Below are 20,587 nucleotides of genomic sequence, written 5' to 3' on the forward strand. Positions count from 1 at the left end.
TATGACAGGCAAGGAAAAAGCCTCCTGAACCAAGGTGGAAGCCTAAATGCTAAGAGACGTTCTGGATCCTCATCATCAGATAATCCAGAGAGAAGTGAACTGATGGCCCCTCAAACCAGTGCCCAGTGAGTGATGGGAATAAAGGAAAGTGCTGTTCATCACAGCAACTAAAAGTCTGCAGGAGAGACAATGCTCTTGAGGGTGAGGGTAGTGATGGGAGGAGGGTCATTTTCATGCTAGTTAGGAAATATTTATCAGGCACCATATTAGGGGTTGGAGATACTGAAATGTACAAGACAGTCATGGCCCCTTTTCTCAGAGCTCAAAGTCTAGTGGGGGACACAGACATTAAATAGGCAATTACAGGCAGACAGAGCTTGAAAAGAGGATAACAGTGGCTACCTTAAAAGGATGTTGTGAAATTAAATGAGATAATCCAGGTAAAGAGTTTTATCAGGACTTGGCACAGAGTAAGCCCTCTGAAAATGATAACTATTTTTCTTGCTTTGGATAGGGAAGTTAAAATGCAGGGCTCTGTGGAAGTGACATGTAAAGAGAGATTTATTCCAGGTCGGAGGCTAGGGAGTCACAAAGACCGCCTGAAGAAATCACAAGAGATCTGAAGAACGTTTAGCTTAAGGCAGAGGGAGGGGAGAAAAAAATAGCAACTCAGTAGCAGCTCAGTTTCACCACTTTACAGCCTATAAAGTCTTTGGCTTCCCTCATCTGGTTCGATCTTCAAACCTAATCAGACCGGCATCTAGAGTTAATATTTCCATTTTACACAAGAGGAAAGAGAGACCCAGCGGGAAAAAATGACTTGTTCAGAGTCATAAAGCAAAGTCCCGAAGCAAGTCTTTCTGGCCCATTATGTGTGGGAAAAGCGAACAAACACCCCGGGGCGTTAGCGAAACACTAGGTTACAAACGTGGAACGAAGTCGAAGAGTTAACGAGAGCCAGGCACCACTTATAGGGGTTGGCCAGGTAGGTTTCCTGGGGGCGCTGGCATTGGAATAGGCTTCTTCGCCTGCTAGGTGTCAAGACCCCTCACGGGAGTGGCGGATTCGTTCCGTAAGCGGCCGCCCAGCGAAGCCTCGGGCAAGGGTCTTCCGGAAAGAGACCAGTCTTGATGCTGGAGCCTCAATCCCCGTTGGCCTAGCACTTTGGTTTCCATAGCAATTGTCTCTCGTCGCAGAAAGGAATCGCCTGTGCCGGGTCTTCAGAGAAATCCAGGCCTCAGCTCCACGCCCCTGAGCAGCCCCACCCTGGCTCAACCCGTTACCCGCCCCGACAGCAAGACCGGGTCACCGCCGTCCCCGCGTCGAAGCGGATAGGATCTGCTCAGCTCACCGCACCCCACTTCTTCCGGACCCGTCCGTCTCCACGGCAACGCGCCAGGTCTCACCACGGCGGCCGCCGAGGGACAATATTACTGCGTCCGTAGCCGCCGGGCTCTGCATGCATGTCCAACAGCACCTATCCCTTTCCCCGCCGCCAGTATGTGTCTCCCAGGCAACGCGCGGCGCTCGGCTCAGGGCTCCGCCCAGGCACTCACTCCGCGTCAGCGCGCGGCCACCTAGCTGGGCTGGCAACCAGCCTCCAGTTTCCAACTCTTTCTCCAATAGGGAAGCCGCAATGACACAGCCGACTAAGCCCTTTGTCACCTGGGACCTGGGATCCTCCACGATCTATGGGACCGCCCCCCAGGCGACCACCAGTTCTGCCGCAACCTCGAACTACCAGCTGGGCTCGAACTACCAGCGCGATAGACTCGGTCGCCGCCAAGACATCGGCGTAGGGGGTCAGCCGCAGGTCTGCTTCCCGCGGCCGCGGACCGCGCAGCAGCCGGTGCTCTTCAGGTGCGGCCCGCATGCCCAGAGCGTTCGTCAGACCCTCGGACCCGCGAGGGAACCCGAACTCTTTGAGACTGGCGCTTCCCTCAGCCGGACCCCGGCCCTTTTTCCCACCCCCGGACAGTCGATTCCTCGTAGCCCCGGGCCCCAGCTCCTTCCCAGTCTAAATCGTCGGATTCCCTGGAGCTCGGATTCCCTGGAGCCCGAACTCCGTCGCCCCGGAATCCCGGGAGAACCTGGAATCCCCATTTCCAGTCCACATTTTCTCAGAATCGGTCCCGGCCCGTTAGTCCTCCAGGCATGACATCTGGTGGCCGCAGCACCCTAGGGGGTGAGCCCTGACTCTTAGAGCCTGGCGAGGCCCGGGTCCTCCCAAGTTAGAATCCGTCTCATATGCCCCTTCTCAGCCTCTCTGTTCCCCAGTGGTCCTGGGAAAAAAACCCAGTTCCCTCTGCCTGGCCTGGATCCTCACAAACCCTAATTACCCGTGCTCCTTTTCATTCCACAACCCCCCCTCTCTGCATCCTTCAGGCTCCTGTCCATGGAGAACTTGAGGTAGAAAGCAATTTGGTTCAAAATGACATTTATTACTTGAAAGGGACTATTTCCAGTCGTTGCCACCCTTTTCCCCTTCTAGTATTGGTAAATTTGGTGCACCCACTAAGTGGGTGAAGAGTTTTATGTGTCCTTAAATGTTTTAGGGATTTCTTTTTTCAGCAACAACAACAACAACAACAAATCAGGATTTGGGGGACTTTTGTGTTTGAGCATCTTGATCTCTAAACCAGCCTTTTCCATCACCTCATACCTAGGCTGTGCATAGAGGTCAGAAAAATGTAAATGGGAGACTGGGAAATTGGATTGTTCATACTAGTTCGTAAATCTAAAAACATACACGACACTCCGGTTCCAAATTGGCTGAAAATGAATTGCGATTCTCCTGCCTCAGCCTCCTGAGTAGCTGGGATTACAGACGTGCGCCACCATGCTTGGCTAATTTTTGTATTATTAGTAGAGACGGGGTTTCACCATGTTGGCCAGGCTGGTCTGGAACTCCTGACCTCAGGTGATCTGCCTGCCTCTGCCTCCCAAAGTGCTGGGATTACAGGTGTGAGCCACTGCACCCGGCATCAGTTAGAAAAAAATTCTAGTCCTTCAAAATGTTTTACCCTTCCACAGTTGTCTTTTTTGTCCTAATTACAAAAGTAGCGTACACTTATGGATAAATAAGTCCAGGTGCAGTGACTCATGCCTGTAATCCCACCACTTTGAGAGGCTGAGGAGGGTGGATCACCTGAGCTCAGGAGTTCAAGACCAGCCAGGTCAACATGGCGAAACCCTGTGTCTACCAAAAATACAAAAAATTAGCCAGGCATGGTGGCTGGCCTGTGGTCCTAGTTACTTGGGAGGCTGAGGTGTGAGGATTGCTTGAGCCTGGGAGGCAGAGGTTGCAGTGAGCCGAGACTGTGCCACTGCACTCCAACCTGGGCAACAGAGTGAGACCCCGTCTCAAAGAAATAAAAATAAAATAAAATAAGAAAAATAAGACAGACTAGCAGCATGATTGGCTAGGGACAATCACTGTTAACATTTTGGTGCATTTTGTTCGGGATCCATTCATATATATATATATATATATATATGTGATAACATGCTTACACTTAAAAAACAATACATCACAAAAAGTTCACTTTCTAGTAACCTGCTTTCTTCTCCCATCTAATACACCACCCGTGTCTATGTTTCATACACAATTACATGTATTTTATTTTAAGACATACCAAAATTTATTCAATATTGTACATCTTGTTTCCACATTTTAGAAAGAAAATATGAACTTTTTTTTTTTTGAGACGGAGTCTCACTTTGTCGCCCATGCTGGAGTACAGTGGTACGATAGTTCACTGCAACCTCCGCCTCGTGGGTTCACGTGATTCTCCTGCATCAGCCTCCCGAGTAGCTGGGATTACAGGCGCTCACCACCACGCCCAGCTAATTTTTGTATTTTTAGCAGAGACGGGGTTTCACCATGTTTGCCAAGCTGTTCTGGAACTCTTGACTTCCACGTGATTCGCCTGCTTCAGCCTCCCAAAGTGCTGGAACTACAGGTGTGAGCCAACACATCCGGTCCTGAACAATTATTTTTAAATGGACAAAACCATTTAAAGGTATATGTTCATAAAACTACTTCGTGGTGTAACCAAATTATCAAAAAGTGAAAACTCAGTGCCTGGAAGTGTTTCCACTTTTCACCGTTTTCTCATTTTGACCAGATTGTTGTATTTTCACCTGGAGTACTTGGCTCCATTCTAGCCCACCCCACCCCATCTTTCACCTCTCACCTTTCAGAGCCTCCTAAAACCCTTGGCCACCCCATACCTCCCTCACTTTTCTAAACTCCCCAAACTTTCTTCCAGAATTTCCCTGTTAACCAGCCTAACACCTGTCCAAGCTTTTCATTTTCATTTCTCCCTGCTCTAATTTATACTCCCCCAACCCCCCACCTCCCAGATCCCTTTGAGGCATATGCTCTAGAGCAAGTGCCCCCCAAGCTAAACACCTCTCAGATTCATCCTTCTGAATCCTACCCTACAACTTTACTCCTCTCCTCTAAGACTCCTCTCACCATTTCATCCTTAAGAAGGATCATCAAGATGACTGCTTTTGGCTGGGTGGGCGTAGTGGCACTTGCCTGTAATCCCAGCACTTTGGGAGGCTGAGGTGGGTGTATCTCTTGAGGTCAGGAGTTCAGAACCAGCCTGTCCAACACGGTGAAATCCTGTCCCTACTAAGCATACAAAAATTAGCCAGGCATAGTGGCAAGTACCTGTAGTCCCAGCTACTCAGGAGGCTGAGGCAGGAGAATTGCTTGAACCGGAGGTGGAGGTTGCAGTGAGCCAAGATTGCACCACTGCGCGCCAGCCTGGGAGACAGAGTGAAACTCCGTCTCAAAAAAAACAAAAAACAAAAAAGGATGACTGCTTCTGAGGATGGTTCTGAGTTCCTGATTACCCTTCTCTTGTGGACTGCACTGGGCCCTTTTATATCCTCAGAATGGCTTTTCTTCTAGGTATCCATGAAATACCCCTTTAGCGTACCTTTTCCACAGCAAGAAACTGTGGTTACTCCCTTGTTCTTCTGAAAAGTATGGCAGAGCTGCACTTGTCCTAAGAAACCTGGGGAAGCCTCAGCCACTCCCTCAGGACCCCATCAAATGTGCTCTGGCCCTGGCTCCAGCCATCTGTAACCTGTACCACCTTTCCCTCCCTGCTCCAGCGTAATGAATTCCAGTGAAGCAGCAATGAAAAAAACTTTACCCAAGAGCCATTTATCTCGGGTGATTATTCATGATAACCGCATCGCACAACGAATCTATGAGATGGAGGTAAAGTAGCCACAAGCTTTTGCATTAGAGGGTGTTAGTGGCTTGACCCATATTTATTTCATTCTCCCTGTATCCTGGGGGATCATAGAGGTGATAGAGAGTCATCAAGGTGCCCTAAGGCAGGCCCCATTTTACGGAGGAGGCAATTTGATACTCGGGGTTACTGACTTGCACAAGGTTCCTGGGCTAAGGGAGCCAGAGGAAAAGACTCCGTATCTCTTGGATCTTTTTTTCTGAAAACATATTATCTATTTAGGGAATCCATGAATGGATTCTTATTTTCTCCTATACAAAGTCTGGGGTCCTAGGCCGCACGCAGTGGCTCATACCTCTAATCCCAGCACTTTGGGAGGCTGAGGCAGGAGGATCACTTGAGGTCAGGAGTTCGAGACCAGCCTGGCCAACATGGTGAAATCCTGTGTCTACTAAAAATACAAAGATTAGCCTGGTGTGGTGGCACCTGCCTGTAATCTCAGCTACATGGGAGGCTGAGGCATGAGAACTGCTTGAACCTGGGTGGTGGAGGTTGCAGGGAGCTGAGATTGTGCCACTGCACTCCAACCTGGGCAACAGAGCAAGACGCCATCTCAAACAAACAAACAAAAACAGAAAACCAAACTCTTGGGTCCTAGAGTTTGAATGGGCCTCAACACCATCTTGTCGATATTTTCCTTTAGGGATTATCCCCATTTTCCAGATGAGAACTGAGGAGGTTCTTCTCCCACTTTTTGCTATGGACAGGTAGAGTTTGACCTGCTTACTTGAAATGCTGAGTGCTGTCACTGCACTATTCCCGTAGACCCTGATTGATGCATTCATTAAACCTGTCCTTTGGGCCTGCTTGGGATAGGTACTGTATTGGGCACTAGGAAGAGACAAGTGAACAAGATGGACTCCAGGAACACACTCATTTTTTCAAGTGGAGCAGGGTGCCCAGGGTTGAGCTGCTGCCACCACCTTTTCTTTTTTGAGACAGAGTTTCACTCTTCTTGCCCAGGCTGGAATGGAGTGGCACTATCTCAACTCACTGCAACCTCTACCTCCTGGGTGAAGCAATTCTCCTGCCTCACCTTCCCAAGTAGCTGGGATTACAGGCATGCACCACTACACCTGGCTAATTTTTGTTTTATTAGTAGAGACGGGGTTTCACCATGTTGGCCAGGCTGGTCTCGAACTCCTGACCTCAGGTGATCCACCCACCTCAGACTCCCAAAGTGCTGGGATTACAGGAGTGAGCCACCATGTCCAGCCACTGCCCCCTTCTTGACTCTTTTGAGCTTCCCTCCATGTTCCAGGGGCAAGTCTGGATGGGCCCACAGGATTCTAACATTAAAAACAATTGGAGATCCTTAAGAAATGGTGCCAGATCCTCTTGAAGGTCACAAACACCAAAAGAAGAGTAGGGACCTGGGCATTTCTCCTTCTGCTACACTTCCATGGGTGTGGTGCAGTGGAAATAGGTGGGAAAGCCAGCTTTGTGTGACCCTGGGTGAATCACACTTCCTCCAGACTCTGCTTTCTCATTTGTAACATAGGATCTATTAAGATCCTCTCAGTTGCAGGTAATATAAACTGAACTTGAACTAGTTCAAGCAAAAGAGAGAAGTTGGGTTTACATAATCAAGGATGGACAGGGCAGAGTCACCAATGTTTTTGGGGAAAGCCAGGAGCTATACTACCACCAGGTATGTCTTCCATTTTCTCTCATCGTCTTTGTATCCTTCTTTTTTTTTTTTTCTTTTCTTTCCTTTCTTTTTTTCTTTTTTCTTCTTCTTTTTTTTTTTTTTTTTTTTTTTTTTGAAACATGGTCTCACTCCTTTGCTCAGGCCGGAGGGAAGTGGCATGATCATAGCTCACTATAGCCTCAACCTTCTTGGTTCAAGCAATCCTCCCACCTCTGCCTCCCAGGTTGCTAGGATTACAGGCACGCGCCATCATGCCCAGCTAATGTTTTGTACTTTTAATAGAAATGAGGTTTCACCATATTGCCCAGGCTAGCCTCAAACTCCTGGGCTCAAGTGATCTGCCCATCTCTGCTTCCCAAAGTGCTGGGATTACAGGCATGCTCCACTGTGCCCAGCCCTTTGTGGCTTTCTGAACACTGGTATCATTATCAGACTGGCTGACCCTGGGGAGCAAAGCCACAGGAAACCCTGGCCTGTAGACCACAAGGAGTGCTCCCACTGCTGCTCCGGTTAGACAAATCCCGGAGAAGGAATCCAGCTGGCCCCACTTGGTTCATGGACCCATCCCTGTTCCAATCATTGTGGCCACGTGGTGTGGAGTATTTTGAGAGGCCTAGGATAAGTTGGGGGCCAACTCAGTGAGTAGGGAATGTTGTGCACCTTAGGTGAGAGGAGGAACTCTGAAATACTCTTAACTGGAAGCTCCTGAGTTGGCTTTATGTATACCTGAGGGCTGTGCCAACTTTCAGCTGCCCAGAAGCTTCCTTTTTTTATTATTTTTATTTATTTATATTTTTGAGACAGAGTTTCACTCTTGTTGCTCAGGCTGGAATGCAGTAGCTCCATGTCAGCTCACTGCAACCTCCACCTTCCAGTTTCAAGCCATTCTTCAGCTTCAGTCTCCCAAGTAGTTGGGATTGCAGCCACCTCACCTAGCTAATTTTTGTATGTTTAGTAGAGATAGGGTTTCACCATGTTGGCTAGGCTGGTCTCGAACTCCTGACCTCATGATCCACCTGCCTCGGCCTCCCCAAAGTGCTGAGCCACCGCGCCCGGCCCTTTTTTTTTTTTTTTTTTTTTGAGATGGAGTCACCCAGGCTGGAGTGCAGTGGCACCATCTCAGCTTACTGCAACCTCCACCTCCTGGGTTCAAGCGATTGTCCCGCCTCAGCCTCCCAAGTAGCTGGGACTACAGGCATGTGCCAGCACACCTAATTTTTGTATTTTTAGTAGAGACAGGATTTCACCATGTTAGCCAGGCTGGTCTCGAACTCCTGACCTCGGGTCATCTGCCGGCCTCAGCCTCCCAGAGTTCTAGGATTACAGGCATGAGCCACTGCACTTGGTCTCAGAAGCTTCCTTTTAAAGCTATACGGAGACCTTATATGTTTTAGGTACCTGACACCTATTATGCATTATTACCCCCATTTAATAGTTCAAAAACTGAGACTCAAAAGAAATGGAGGAACTTCACTAGGATCACACTGTGAGTCACTGCAGAGTTACAAACCCCAGTCTGACTAACCGTCATGCAGGATATTCTCCCTAAGGACAGACACTGGTTTCTCCAGTTTATAGACCCAGTGACTAGCGGAGATGCCAGCTTGTAGGAACTCAGAGGATTTGAAGGCTTCTGTGACAATGTGGCAGTGTTTCTGTCTCTCTAAAAATGTGATCACATTAGGGGAAGAGGCATCTTTGGCTAGCCACGGATTTCAAGGACAGCTAGGTTCTAGCATCTTAGGCATCCCCTGAGTATGCTCTAAGAACAGTGAATGATGGCTGCTACTGCTTCATCTATGGCTGCGGTCCTCAAGAGGTTTTGCCCCTCAGGGGATATTGGCAATGTCTGGAGACATTTTGATTATTACATTTTTGATATTACAATGATAGTGGTGCTACTATCATTTAATAGGTAGAGGCCAGGGATGCTGCTGAATATCCCACAGTGTATGGGACAGCCTACCACCACACAGAACTGCCTCGCTCAAAATGTCAGTAATGTCAAGGTTGAGAAACCCTGATTGGTAAGAGTCATGCTCAAGGTAAAATCACTAGTTGAGAGAGGCCAAAAAGCCTGCTGTCATGGAGTGGACTAGAAAATGGTGGTAAGCCAGGCACGGTGGCTCACGCACTTTGGAAGGACGAGGCGGGCGGATCACCTGAGGTTGGGAGTTCGAGACCAGCCTGACCAACATGGAGAAACCCTTCTCTACTAAAAATACAAAATTAGCCGGGTGTGGTGGCACATGCCTGTAATCCCAGCTACTCGGGAGGCTGAGGCAGGAGAATTGTTTGAACCCGGGAGGCAGAGGTTGTGATGAGCCAAAATCGCATCATTGCACTCCAGCCTGGGCAACAAGAGCAAAACTCTCAAAGAAAAGAAAAGAAAATGGTGGTAATAAGGTCAGGCACGGTGGCTCACACCTGTAAGCCCAGCACTTTGGGAGGCCGAGGCAGGTGGCTCACTTGAGGTCAGGAGTTTGAAACTAGCCTGGCCAACATGGTGAAACCCTGTCTCTACTAAAAATACAAAAATTAACCTGGTGTGGTGGCTTGAGCCTGTAATCTCAGATACTTGGAAGGCTGAGGCATGAGAATCACTTGAACCCAGGATGTGGAGGTTGCAGTGAACCAAGACTGTGCCACTGCACTCTCTCTAGCCTGGACGATAGAGTGAGACCTGTCTCAAAAAAAAGAAAAAGAAAAAAAGAAAATGGTGGTAATGGCACCCAGTTGGTAATGGCTGGATCAGAATCATCTCAGGTACATGACAAAAGTGGGGATTGCTGGCCCCCATCCAAACCCTATTAAGCAAGAATCCTTGGGGCTGACGTTTGTGTCAAGTAACTGAAACACTTCTGATGCTCAGCCAGGTTTGGAGAACACGGACTTGAACTATGTCATTTAGTACCCACCCTCCCTCTTTAATTGCTCATGTCAAGTAATCATGTCCACATTGGCCTTTATGAAGAAGTCCTTTGCTTAACCTTGTGCTGGGTCTGCAGATAATGTTAGTGCTTATCAGAAACCCCTGGAGGGCTTGTTAAAAATATACATTCACAGGATCACCACCCACCACATTGTTTCGAAATGCCCGAAACCTCCCCATCCTTCAAAACCTAGCCTCAGTTTATATGCTAACTTCTCTGTATAGCTTTTCTTTTCTTTTCCGAGGCAGAGTCTCGCTCTGTCACCCAGGCTGGAGCGCAGTGGCACAATCTCGGCTCAATGCAACTTCCGCCTCCTGGGTTCAAGCGATTCTTGTGCCTTAGCCTCCTGAGTAGCTGGGATTGCAGGCATATGCCACCACACCCAGCTAGGTTTTTTTGTATTTTCAGTAGAGATGGGGTTTCACCATGTTGGCCAGGCTGATCTCAAACTCCTGGCCTCAAGTGAGCCACCTGCCTCGGCCCCACAAAGTGCTGGGATTATGGGCATGAGCCACCACGCCCAGCCAAGTGAAACTTGTCTCGATATCCCCCTTCCTTGAACACTGCGCTTCTTTTGGAGGTGGATCATTTTCTCTCTTAGAAATATATGGTCATGTGGGCCGGGCATGGTGGCTCACACCTGTAATCCCAGCACTTTGGGAGGCCAAAGCGGGCAGATCACGAGGTCAGGAGATCGAGACCATCTGGGCTAACACAGTGAAACTCCATCTCTACTAAAAATACAAAAAAATTAGCCGGGTGTGGTGGTGGGCGCATGTAGTCCCAACTACTAGGGAGGCTGAGGCATGAGAATGGCACAAACCTGGGAGGTGGAGGTTACCGCGAGCCGAGATTGCACCACTGCACTCCAGCCTGGGCGACAGTGGGAGACTCCGTCTAAAAAAAGAAAAAGAAATATTTGGGCATGTGTCTTACCTACTGACTACATTGTAGTTACTGTGAAGACCTGTGGCAGTTTTTCTTAGTATCCTCTCCTGTAGCTAGCTCATTGGAGTAAATGAATAAGACATAGGATGTGGCTTCCCAGACCTTACCATCTTTTGGGGGACATAAGTTATACAACAGAAGAAATCAGTAGAATTCAGTGTGATATAGGGGATGTCACAGACAACATGCGGGAAGCACCAAATGATTAATAGTGACAGGGCAATAGAAGTTATGGAGAGACAAGATGTAACCCTCCTAAACCGCCCCCACCCCCGCCATCTTTTTTCTGACCAGTCTTCAGATAGGGATTTTTTTTTTTTTTTTTTTCTTCAAGACAGAGTCTTGCTCTGTCGCCGGGCTGGAATGCAGTGGCGCAATCTCGGCTCACTGCAACCTCCACCTCCCGGGTTCAAGCGATTCTCCTGCCCCAGCCTCCCCGAGTACCAGGGACTACAGGCGCGCACCACCACGCCCAGCTAATTTTTATGTTTTTAGTAGAGAGGGGGTTTAACCATGTTGGTCAGGATGGTCTCGATCTTTTGACCTCTGCCTTCCTTGGCCTCTCATAGTGCTGGGATTACAGGCGTGAGCCACGACGCCTGGCCAAATAGAGATTTTTTTGTTTTGTTTTGTTTTTGTTTTTGAGACGGAGTCTCACTCTGTCGCCCAGGCTGGAGTGCAGTGGCGCGATCTCGGCTCACTGCAAGCTCCGCCTCTTGGGTTCACTCCATTCTCTTGCCTCAGCCTCCCGAGTAGCTGGGACTACAGGCGCCCGCCATCGCGCCTGGCTAATTTTTTGTATTTTTTAGTAGAGACGGGGTTTCACCGTGTTAACCAGGATGGTCTCGATCTCCTGACCTCGTGATCCGCCCGCCTCGGCCTCCCAAAGTGCTGGGATTACAAGGGTGAGCCACCGCGCCCTGCCTAGAGATGTTTTTAAGGTCAAAATCAGGCTCCTAGGCTGCAGACTGTCAGAAGGTATCATAGAAGTTACCTAGCTTTTTTTTTTTTTTTTTTTTTTTTTTTTTTTTGACACGGAGCCTCACTCTGTTGTCCAGGCTATAGTGCTGTGGTGCGGTCTCAGCTTACTGCAGCCTCCACCACCTGGGTTCAAGCAAATCTCCTGCCTCAGCCGCCTGAGTACCTGGGATTACAGGTATGGGCCACCATGCCTGGATAATTGTTGTATTTTCAGTAGAGACAGGGTTTCACCATGTTGGCCAGGCTGCTCTCAAACTCCTGACTTCAAGTGATCCACCCTCCTTGGCCTCCCAGAGTGTTGGGATTACAGGCGTGAGCCACTGCTCCCCGCCTTGGAGTTATCTAGCTTAATACCCACTTTTTACAACTAGAGAAATAGGCTCCCTGTGAGTCAAAGTATATGGAATGTACGTAGGGTCCAGCTGACACTCTTCCCACTCCCACATCAGCAGCACAGATGCCTGCCCCGCTGTGAAGTGACCCTAACCTCACCTCTGTTTTTTGTAAGGTGAACGCTTTAGAGAAGACCAAGAAAAAGATGAACCACTACTATGAACACCTGAAAAAAAAGTTCATGACAGAGCAGCTCAGAAAGCTGGGGCGATAGAGAGATGAATCCATGAACAACCAGTACTTAACCTTTGGGGTACCATGACCAGTTTAAACTCCAGTCTCCCAAGAAAGACCAACCACCCTACTTCTGGCAAAGGGATCTGCCCCAGAGTCATGATGACACCAGTGTGACCAGAGGAGAACTAGTAACTGCAACCTACACAACTATAGAACAATAAACAGAAACCAGTAGACAGCGGAGCATAACAAATCCTCAGCAATCCTCATATTCCTTGCCCATGCATGCCCTCTATTCTGGTGAAGGAGGTCCTGATAGTCTCGTAGATGCTCAACTCGAAAAGGTGGGATCAAGCTAGCTTCCATGCTTAAGGCAAAGATTGACCTCTTGTTGCCCACATGTCTGAGGTGACATGCCAGGCCAAGTGTGCTGGGACAGTGGTACCTTAGATGGGAAGGCCTCAGTAATGCCACTGCCTGGCATCCCAGTGGTAAGGAGGTCGGGGGGAGGCATCAGAAGGACCTGGCTTAAGTGCTATTTCTACCACCAGTCAGCCTTGTGACTTTGTCACCTCCTTGAACCTCCGTCTCCTTATCTGAAAGAATGCAGTAGTAGTAAGGGAACCTACCTCCAAGGTCTAGCATGAGGATGTAAAGTGCTAAGCCCAGGGCTCATCATTTCCAGTGGTTCTCACCATGATGGCTCCAGTAGCCTTCCAGTAGTCCCGACTCCCTGTTCTGCCTGCTCTCCAGACTACACCCAGATAGTCCCCACACTGTAGCTTTATTTGTGAAGATCCTTCATCTGAAATGCCCCTTTAGCTCTCTCTTCATCCTTCAAGGCTTATCTGTATGTCATTTCCTACATGGCATTTTCTTTTTCTTTTCTTTTTTTTTTTTTTTGAGATGGAGTCTCACTCTATCGCCTAGGCTGGAGTGCAATGGCACAATCTCGGCTCACTGCAACCTCCACCTTCCAGGTTCAAGTGACTTTCGTGCCTCAGCTTCCTGAGTAGCTGGGATTAAAGGCATGTGCCTCCACACCGGGCTAACTTTTGTATTTTTGGTAGACAAGGGGTTTCGCCATGTTGGTCAGGCTGGTCTCGAACTCCTGACCTCAGGTGATCCTCCCTTCTTGACCTTCCAAAGTGCTGGGATTACAGGCATGAGCCACCGTGCATGGCCACCAAAGTCATTTAATTCCTGGAGACCCTTAGCAGGAACACTTTCCAGCCCAGTCCTTTGTTAAGTCAGGAAGTGTTACTCTGCCTATTAGAATTCTGGGCCTGCTCCAGCTGCTGACTTTGAAAGTCTGCAGACCTATGAGGGCCGAGGGGACAGAGCCAGGGGCAGGCCTTGGACTGGGACCTCCTGCCTCCTTCAGTAACCTCTCTCTGGGTTTCAGCTCTCCCACTTGCTCTTCAGGAATGGTGGGGCTGGTGGGTGGTTTCTGCACTTCCTTCCATTTCTCAGATCTGAGATGTGGCACTGAGCTTTGCACACATAATGCTTCACGAAGGTCTGCTGAGTGGAAGGGAACAAATCCTGCTCTGAGCAAAGCAAGAAAGTCCAGGCTTATCCAAAATGATCACTCAGGGAGAGTTTAACTTGACTAATGTGTTTATCACTTTCCAAAGTGATTCCCAGTGGTATTCCTTATCCAGTGGGCTCATCCAGGAGCATTTTCAAATCTTCTGTCACCAAGCCACTGTCATTCAAGTTGGGTCTCCCAGCTAATGGAAGTACCCCTATACGGGAGCTTTGCGCGATAGTCTAAGTTTGGCCAGGCGCAGTGGTTCATGCCTATAATCCAAGCACTTTGGGAGGTCTAGGTGGGAGGATCACTTGAGGCCAGGAGTTTGGGACCAGCCTGGGCAACATAGTGAGACCCTGTCTGTACAAAAAATAAAAAAAAAAAAAAAAAAAAATAAGCCTGGTGTGGTGACACATGCCTGTACTCCCAGCTACTCGGGAAGCTGAAGTGGGAGGATTACTTGAGCCCAGGAGGTCAAAGCTGCAGTAAGCCAAGATCGCACCACTGCACTTCAACCTGGATGAGAGAGTGGAAACCCTATGTCAAAAAACAAACAAACAAAAACTCCCTGTAGCTAAAAAACATTCACCTTCCATATCATCCAACACGTTTATTTATTAATAGCTCCTTCTATGTACCAGGCACTCTTGTAGCTGCTGGAAATTAGTGAACAAAACTGACTGAAATCCTCTGCTTTCATGAAGGCACGATCCTCAGCTCACTGCAACCTCCGCCTCCTGGGTTCAAGTGATTCTCCTGCCTCAGCCTCCCAAGTAGCTGGGATTACAGGTACCCACTATCATGCCTATCTATCTATCTATCTATCTATCTATCTATCTATCTATCTACACACACACACACATATATATATAGGCTTGTTCTGAGAACCCAGTTAGCTTGACAAGAACCTAGCCCAAGGCCTAGCATATAAATAAATATATATTTATTTATTTTTGTATTTGTGTAGAGACAGGGTTTCGCCATGTTGGCCAGGCTGGTCTTGAACTCCTGACCTCAGGTGATCTGCCCACCTCAGCCTCCCAAAGTACTGGGATTACAGGTGTGAACCACTGCACCCAGCCAAAGCTTATATTTGAATAGTCTTGGGGTGGTGGAGAGGGGAGTAGGAAGAACAGAAATCAGATGAAACAGGAATCAGCTGTTGGAGTCTGGTGCCTCTGGCTCTGGCTGAAGGCAGGATGCCTCCTTTGGGCTTTACGGGGAGAATCTGGTTTGCACAGTATTTTCTCTGTGCAATCCTTTGACCTCTGGAAATGCTGTTCACAAGCCTGGAAGGCTGTGTGTGTCCCTCCCTGCTTCAGTGAGGTTTCCTTTATCTGATGTGCACGATCTTTGCAGTCAAATGGCTCTGATTTGGAATCTCGGCTCTGCCTTGCAGAAGCATGTCATTTTGCCCCTTGGAGCTTCACCTTCCTCATCTGGAAACTGGGAATAATTGTAGTACCTACCTTATAGGCTTGTTCCGAGAACCCAGTTAGCTTGACAAGAACCTAGCCCAAGGCCTAGCATCTTGTGGGTGAATGGGAAGGGGGTTTTATTGAGAATGGTAATTGTTGTGTTGTACCTGGAGTTGACACATACACTTCAAGAGGCCGCCTGGTGCTGGGGAGTGAGCCTTGGAATAAGAATCTAGAGGTGGGAGTTCAGCCTCTATGATTCCTCAATTTGCTCTGAGACCCTGAGCAACATACATTCCCTTTCCGAGCATTGATCTGCTCGCTCTCTTCCTTCATATTCAGTTAATCCCCTAGGAGGAGGAAATTGGGTTGAGATAGATCCATATCCTCCAGGTGGCCTTGGAGCATCCCAAGCCAGCACGTGCCTGTTGGGAACCTGGTCGGGAGCAATGGTTGGTCACTGGGGTTCCAACCAAACCCTCCACAGTTACTTCTGGGGGGCTGAGTGCACTCACTACACAAGAATGAAATGGTCACCAGGAAGAATTCTTCCTCAGCTTTGTCATATTAGAAGGCTGGGAGGGCCTGATTCCCTGGAACCTGCCTTTTCAACCTGATTTCCCATACTTCTTCCCCTGAGCCAGATCCCATGAATTCTCTCTCTTCTCCAAACGGGCCCCTTGATTTTCCACCTTGGGACTCACTTTCTTCCTCTCTTCCTCCCTCCCTCCCTTCCTTCTTTTCTTCCTTTTGCTCTTCCTTTCTTCCATTTTTCTTCCCTCCTTTCTTTCCCCCCCCACTTCCCTCCTCCTCTCCCCTTCTCACTTCCACCCCCTTCCCTCCCTTCCCCTCCTCTTCCTCTCATTGCCCAGGCTGGAGTACAGTGGCATGATCATAGCTCACCACAGTCTTGAACTCTTGGCCTCAAGTGATCCTCCCACCTCAGCCTCTTGAGTAACTAGGACTATAGGCATGTGCCACCATGCCCCAATAATTTTTTTTACTTCTTGTAGAGACAGGAGTCTCACTGTGTTGCCCAGGCTTGTCTTGAACTCCTGGCCTCAAGTGATCCTCCTGCCTGGGCCTCCCAAAGTGCTGAGAATACAGGTGTGAGCCACAATGCCTGGCCCACCTCAGAACTTTTGATTCTACTGTTCACCCTGAAAGGAATATAGATTTCCCCTCATTTCTACCTGAGGAAATTCAGCTCAGACCCTTCAGGGCCTGCCATGACATGAACTCTGCCTTCCAAGACTAGACTCTGTCCATCTCCCATCAGACTAGAAGTTTCCACCAGGCAGGGGCTGGACACGTCAGAAAACAGAGGCCTGGATGGATAACCCTTTCTGTGTAAAAATTGCATTATGCAGAACCAGCCATAAAATCTCAGGTAATTTCCCCAACCCCTCATTGCTTTAGAGATTCTGCATACTTCACTAAGGAATCATTGACTCCTCTGAAAGGTTTTCAGATAAAACCTGTCACTATCACTCTAAGCAGAGGTCGCTAATTGTTAGTGCTCCTGGGACCAATAGTGGGACATTGATTTGATCAAACACTATGCTTCTCATGGTATTGAATTTAAGCACCTTGAGTGTGGTACGGAAGCTGTAGTTAGCTGCCGCTCCACCACTGCCATCTCCTTAAACCCAAGTACACTGAGTCTCCCTGGCCCCTGAAGGGATGCGAGTTTGTGATCACTGCAACGTGTTAGAACAGCAATTCCTTTAAAATAACTAACAAGTTTAAAAACTTTAAAATCATAATACATGCACTATAGATTAAAGGGTATTCAATAAAGGAAAATTCCCCTCCTGCACTCCAGGGCCACAGCAATAACCGTTTCTGTGTATCCTTCCAGAAATGTTCTAAGAGCATAGACCTTTAAGATGCCCTTTATGGGCTTCATAAAATATGTGCAAAACTTTATTTATTTATTTATTTTTGAGACAGAGTTTCGCTCTTGTCACTTAAAAAAAAAATTAGCCGAGTGTGGTGGCACACGCTTGTAGTCCCAGCTACTTGGGAGGCTGAGGTGGCAACTGTGACTGCACCACTGCACTCCAGTCTAGGTAACAGAGTGAGACCCTATCTGAAAAAAAAAAAAAAAAGAAAAAAACAGAAACAGAAAAAAGGAAGCCACCAGCCTGGCATTGCCCAGCTCAGTCAACAAAACATACTTTTTTTTTTTTTTTCTTTGGGAAAAGTCATTACAAATGTTTGGCCACGGGCAAGTCTATCATGTCTCCCAGAAATGGGCCTGCCTTAGTATCCCTTCTATGCCCAGGAACTAGCTAGAAAAAGCTTGAAGAAAATCTTGTCTCAGCATAAACATGATGATGGATTTCACAGTGCAACAGCTGGGACCCCATAGTCAATTTTGCTTTCTGTAATTAGAGGTCTGTGGGGTGCATTCCTATGCACAGATGGCACTGTGATTCCCATTTTACAGAGTAGGCAGAATTTCAGAAAAATTCCAGGGTCTGCCTGAAGTCAAAGTCAAGTGGTGGAAGAGTCAGGAGGGAATCCACACCTCTCAATATTCATCCTGAGCTCCTTCCTAGGTGATATTGGGCCACAATTCAGAGGTGGAGGTTAATGGATTCTTAGGACTTTTTTTTCCCTGTTTTTATTTATTTAGTGAGGCACCACTGCACTGTGTCCTTGGCAACAGAGTGAGACCCTGTTGCCCAGGATGCAGTGCAGTGGTGCCATCATAGCTTACTGCAGCTTCAACCTCCTTGGGTTCAAGTGATCTTCCCACCTCAGCCTCCCAAATAGCTGGGACTACAGGTGTGCACCACCATGCTGGGCTTTTTTTTTTTTTAAACTTTTTGTAGAGAAGGAGTCTCCCTATGTTGCCCAGGTGAATGGGGCCAGCCCCTCTACACCTGTGGGTATTTCTCGTCAGGTGGAATGAGAGACTGAGAAAAGAAATAAGACACAGAGACAAAGTATAGAGAAAGAACAGTGGGCCCAGGGGACCAGCGCTCAGCATATGGAGGACCCGCACGAGCACAGGTCTCCGAGTTCCCTCAGTATTTATTGATTACTATTTTCACTATCTTGGCAAAGGGAATGAGGCAGGAGAACAGGGTGATATTGGGGAGAAGGTCAGCAGGAAAACGTGAGCAAAGGAATCTGTGTCACAAATAAGTTCAAGGGAAGGTACTATGCCTGGATGTGCACCTAAGCCAGATTTATGCTTCTCTCCACCCAAACATCTCAGTATAACAAAGAGTAACAGAGCAGCATTGCCACCAGCATATCTTGCCTCCAGCCACAGGGCGGTTTTCTCCTATCTCAGAATAGAATGAATGTACAATCGGGTTTCACACCATTCCGTTCCCAGGGACATGCAGGAGGTGGAGGCCTTCATCTTATACTAATCCTCCTCAGCACAGACCCTTTACGGGTTTCGGACTGGGGGACGGTCAGGTCTTTCCCTTCCCACGAGGCCATATCTCAGGCTGTCTCAGTGGAGGGAAACCCTGGACAATACCCAGGCTTTCTTGGGCAGAGGTCCCTGCGGCTTTCTGCAGTGCATTGTGCCCCTGGTTAATGGAGAATGGAGAATGGCGATGACTTTCACCAAGCATATGGCCTGTAAACATATTGTTAACCAGGCACATCCTTCACAGCCCTAGATCCCTTAAACCTTAATTCCATACAGCATATGTTTCTATGAGCACAGGGTTAGGGCTAAAGTTACAGATTAACAGCATCTCAAGGCAAAACAACGTTCTTAGTACAGATCAAAGTGGAGTTTCTTATGTCTTCCTTTACTACATAGACACAGTAACAGTCTGATCTCTCTTTCTTTTCCCTACACCCAGGCTGATCTCAAATTCCTAGGCTCAAGTGATCCTCCCACCTCAGCCACCCAAAGTGCTGGGATTACAGAAATGAGCCACTGCGCTTGGCCTCTAAGGGAATTTGGATTTAACATTCCAGGATAGGAAAGCAGGGCTGCGTGCTTCAAGATCAAGAGTTACCTGCCCCTGGGATTTGTAATGACATCACCATTTCAACAGAGGTCATTCTGAGAAATCCTCAGGGCCAACAGCATGTCCCTGTTTATCTGACAGGGTATTATAAACTTCACAGAAACTTCTCAAACCAAATTTAATTGACTTTGGAAAGAAAGTGATTCCTCACTTTTGGAGTGGAAAAGTTAAAGATTCACGAAATCAAGTAGAGGCCTAGAATCCCTGTTCCAAGCCAGGCTGTTAGGCTGTGGGGCTATTTCATTCTCCCCTACTATAGGACTGCATTCAAGCCTCCACAGACCTTCTTCCTGGGTTGTCCGAGTAAAAGGCCACTCTACTCTGAGTCCAAAAGAACAGAGTGAACTGTTTGGGAAAAGGCCATGGACCCTCTCAAGAGCCCTCAACCTTAACCTCTCCCACTTAGGATATGAAATCCTGGTCACACCATGTCCAATTCTGAATATTTAAAAAGAGATTTAGGCTGGGCGCGGTGGCTCATGCCTGTAATCCCAGCACTTTGGGAGGCTGAGGTGGGCGGATCACGAGGTCAGGAGATCAAGACCATCCTGGCTAACACGGTGAAACCCTGTCTCTACTAAAAATACAAAAAACTTAGCTGGGCATGGTGGCGGGCGCCTGTAGTCCCAGCTACTCAGGAGGCTGAGGCAGGAGAATGGTGTGAACCCAGGAGGCAGAGCTTGCAGTGAGCCAAGATTGCACCACTGCACTCCAGCCCGGGGGAAAGATGGAGACTCCATCTCAAAAAAAAAAAAAAAAAAAAAAGAAGAGAGATTTAAAAAGGAGCAAAGAGCAATGGCTGGGCCCAGTGGCTCGGGCCTGTAATCCCAGCACATTCGGAGGGCAAGGCAAAAGGATCACTTGAGCCCAGGAGTTCAAGACAAGCCTGGCCAGCATAGCAAAACCCCATCTCTATTTTGTATAAAAATCTTTAAAAAAAAGTAATTAAAACTTTGAAAAGGAGGAATGAAAATTATGTTTTCTCAACTGTGAAAAAAATGCTCAGGGGGAAGGAAACGTATCACAGTACTAAGATGTTGACTAGGTTAGGAGGATGGGGATATTGTGGCTGGACTATATTTGTTTTCCCTTTTCTAAACATCAGCATGTAAAATAAATTTCTGACCAGGTGTGGTGGGTCACGCCTATAATCCCAGCACTTTCGGAGGCCAAGGCAGGCAGATCACTTGAGCCCAGGAATTTGAGACCAGCCTGGGCAACACGGTGAGACCCTACCTCTACAAAAAATATGTAAAAAGATATAAAAAATAA

The 20,587-nt window shown here is 48.0% G+C and overlaps 2 protein-coding genes across 2 annotated transcripts in view; one reads left to right on the top strand and one right to left on the bottom strand.

The window, feature by feature from the left end:
* Positions 1-1,502, bottom strand: part of SOX30 (SRY-box 30) — a 71,709-nt gene extending 70,207 nt beyond the window's left edge. The window contains exon 1 of the mRNA XM_025388116.1: positions 1,352-1,502. The gene's annotated coding sequence lies outside the window, so the exon portion shown is untranslated. The remainder of the gene's footprint in view (positions 1-1,351) is intronic.
* Positions 256-12,605, top strand: C6H5orf52 (chromosome 6 C5orf52 homolog). Its single transcript, XM_025388118.1, has 3 exons — positions 256-1,860; positions 5,131-5,239; positions 12,295-12,605. The coding sequence occupies exons 1-3, from the start codon at positions 1,460-1,462 to the stop codon at positions 12,391-12,393; spliced, it is 609 nt and encodes a 202-aa protein (XP_025243903.1). The 5' UTR covers positions 256-1,459; the 3' UTR covers positions 12,394-12,605.
* The last annotated feature ends 7,982 nt before the right edge of the window (positions 12,606-20,587 follow it).

This window comes from Theropithecus gelada, chromosome 6 (genome assembly GCF_003255815.1).
Source record: "Theropithecus gelada isolate Dixy chromosome 6, Tgel_1.0, whole genome shotgun sequence".
NCBI classification, from domain to species: domain Eukaryota; kingdom Metazoa; phylum Chordata; class Mammalia; order Primates; family Cercopithecidae; genus Theropithecus; species Theropithecus gelada.

Coding starts and splice junctions, on each gene's coding strand:
- C6H5orf52 (XM_025388118.1), top strand. CDS start 1,460: ATGCATGTCCAACAGCACCTATCCCTTTCCCCGCCGCCAGTATGTGTC. Junction 1,861..5,130: donor CAGCAGCCGGTGCTCTTCAG/GTGCGGCCCGCA, acceptor TCCCTGCTCCAG/CGTAATGAATTCCAGTGAAG. Junction 5,240..12,294: donor AACGAATCTATGAGATGGAG/GTAAAGTAGCCA, acceptor GTTTTTTGTAAG/GTGAACGCTTTAGAGAAGAC.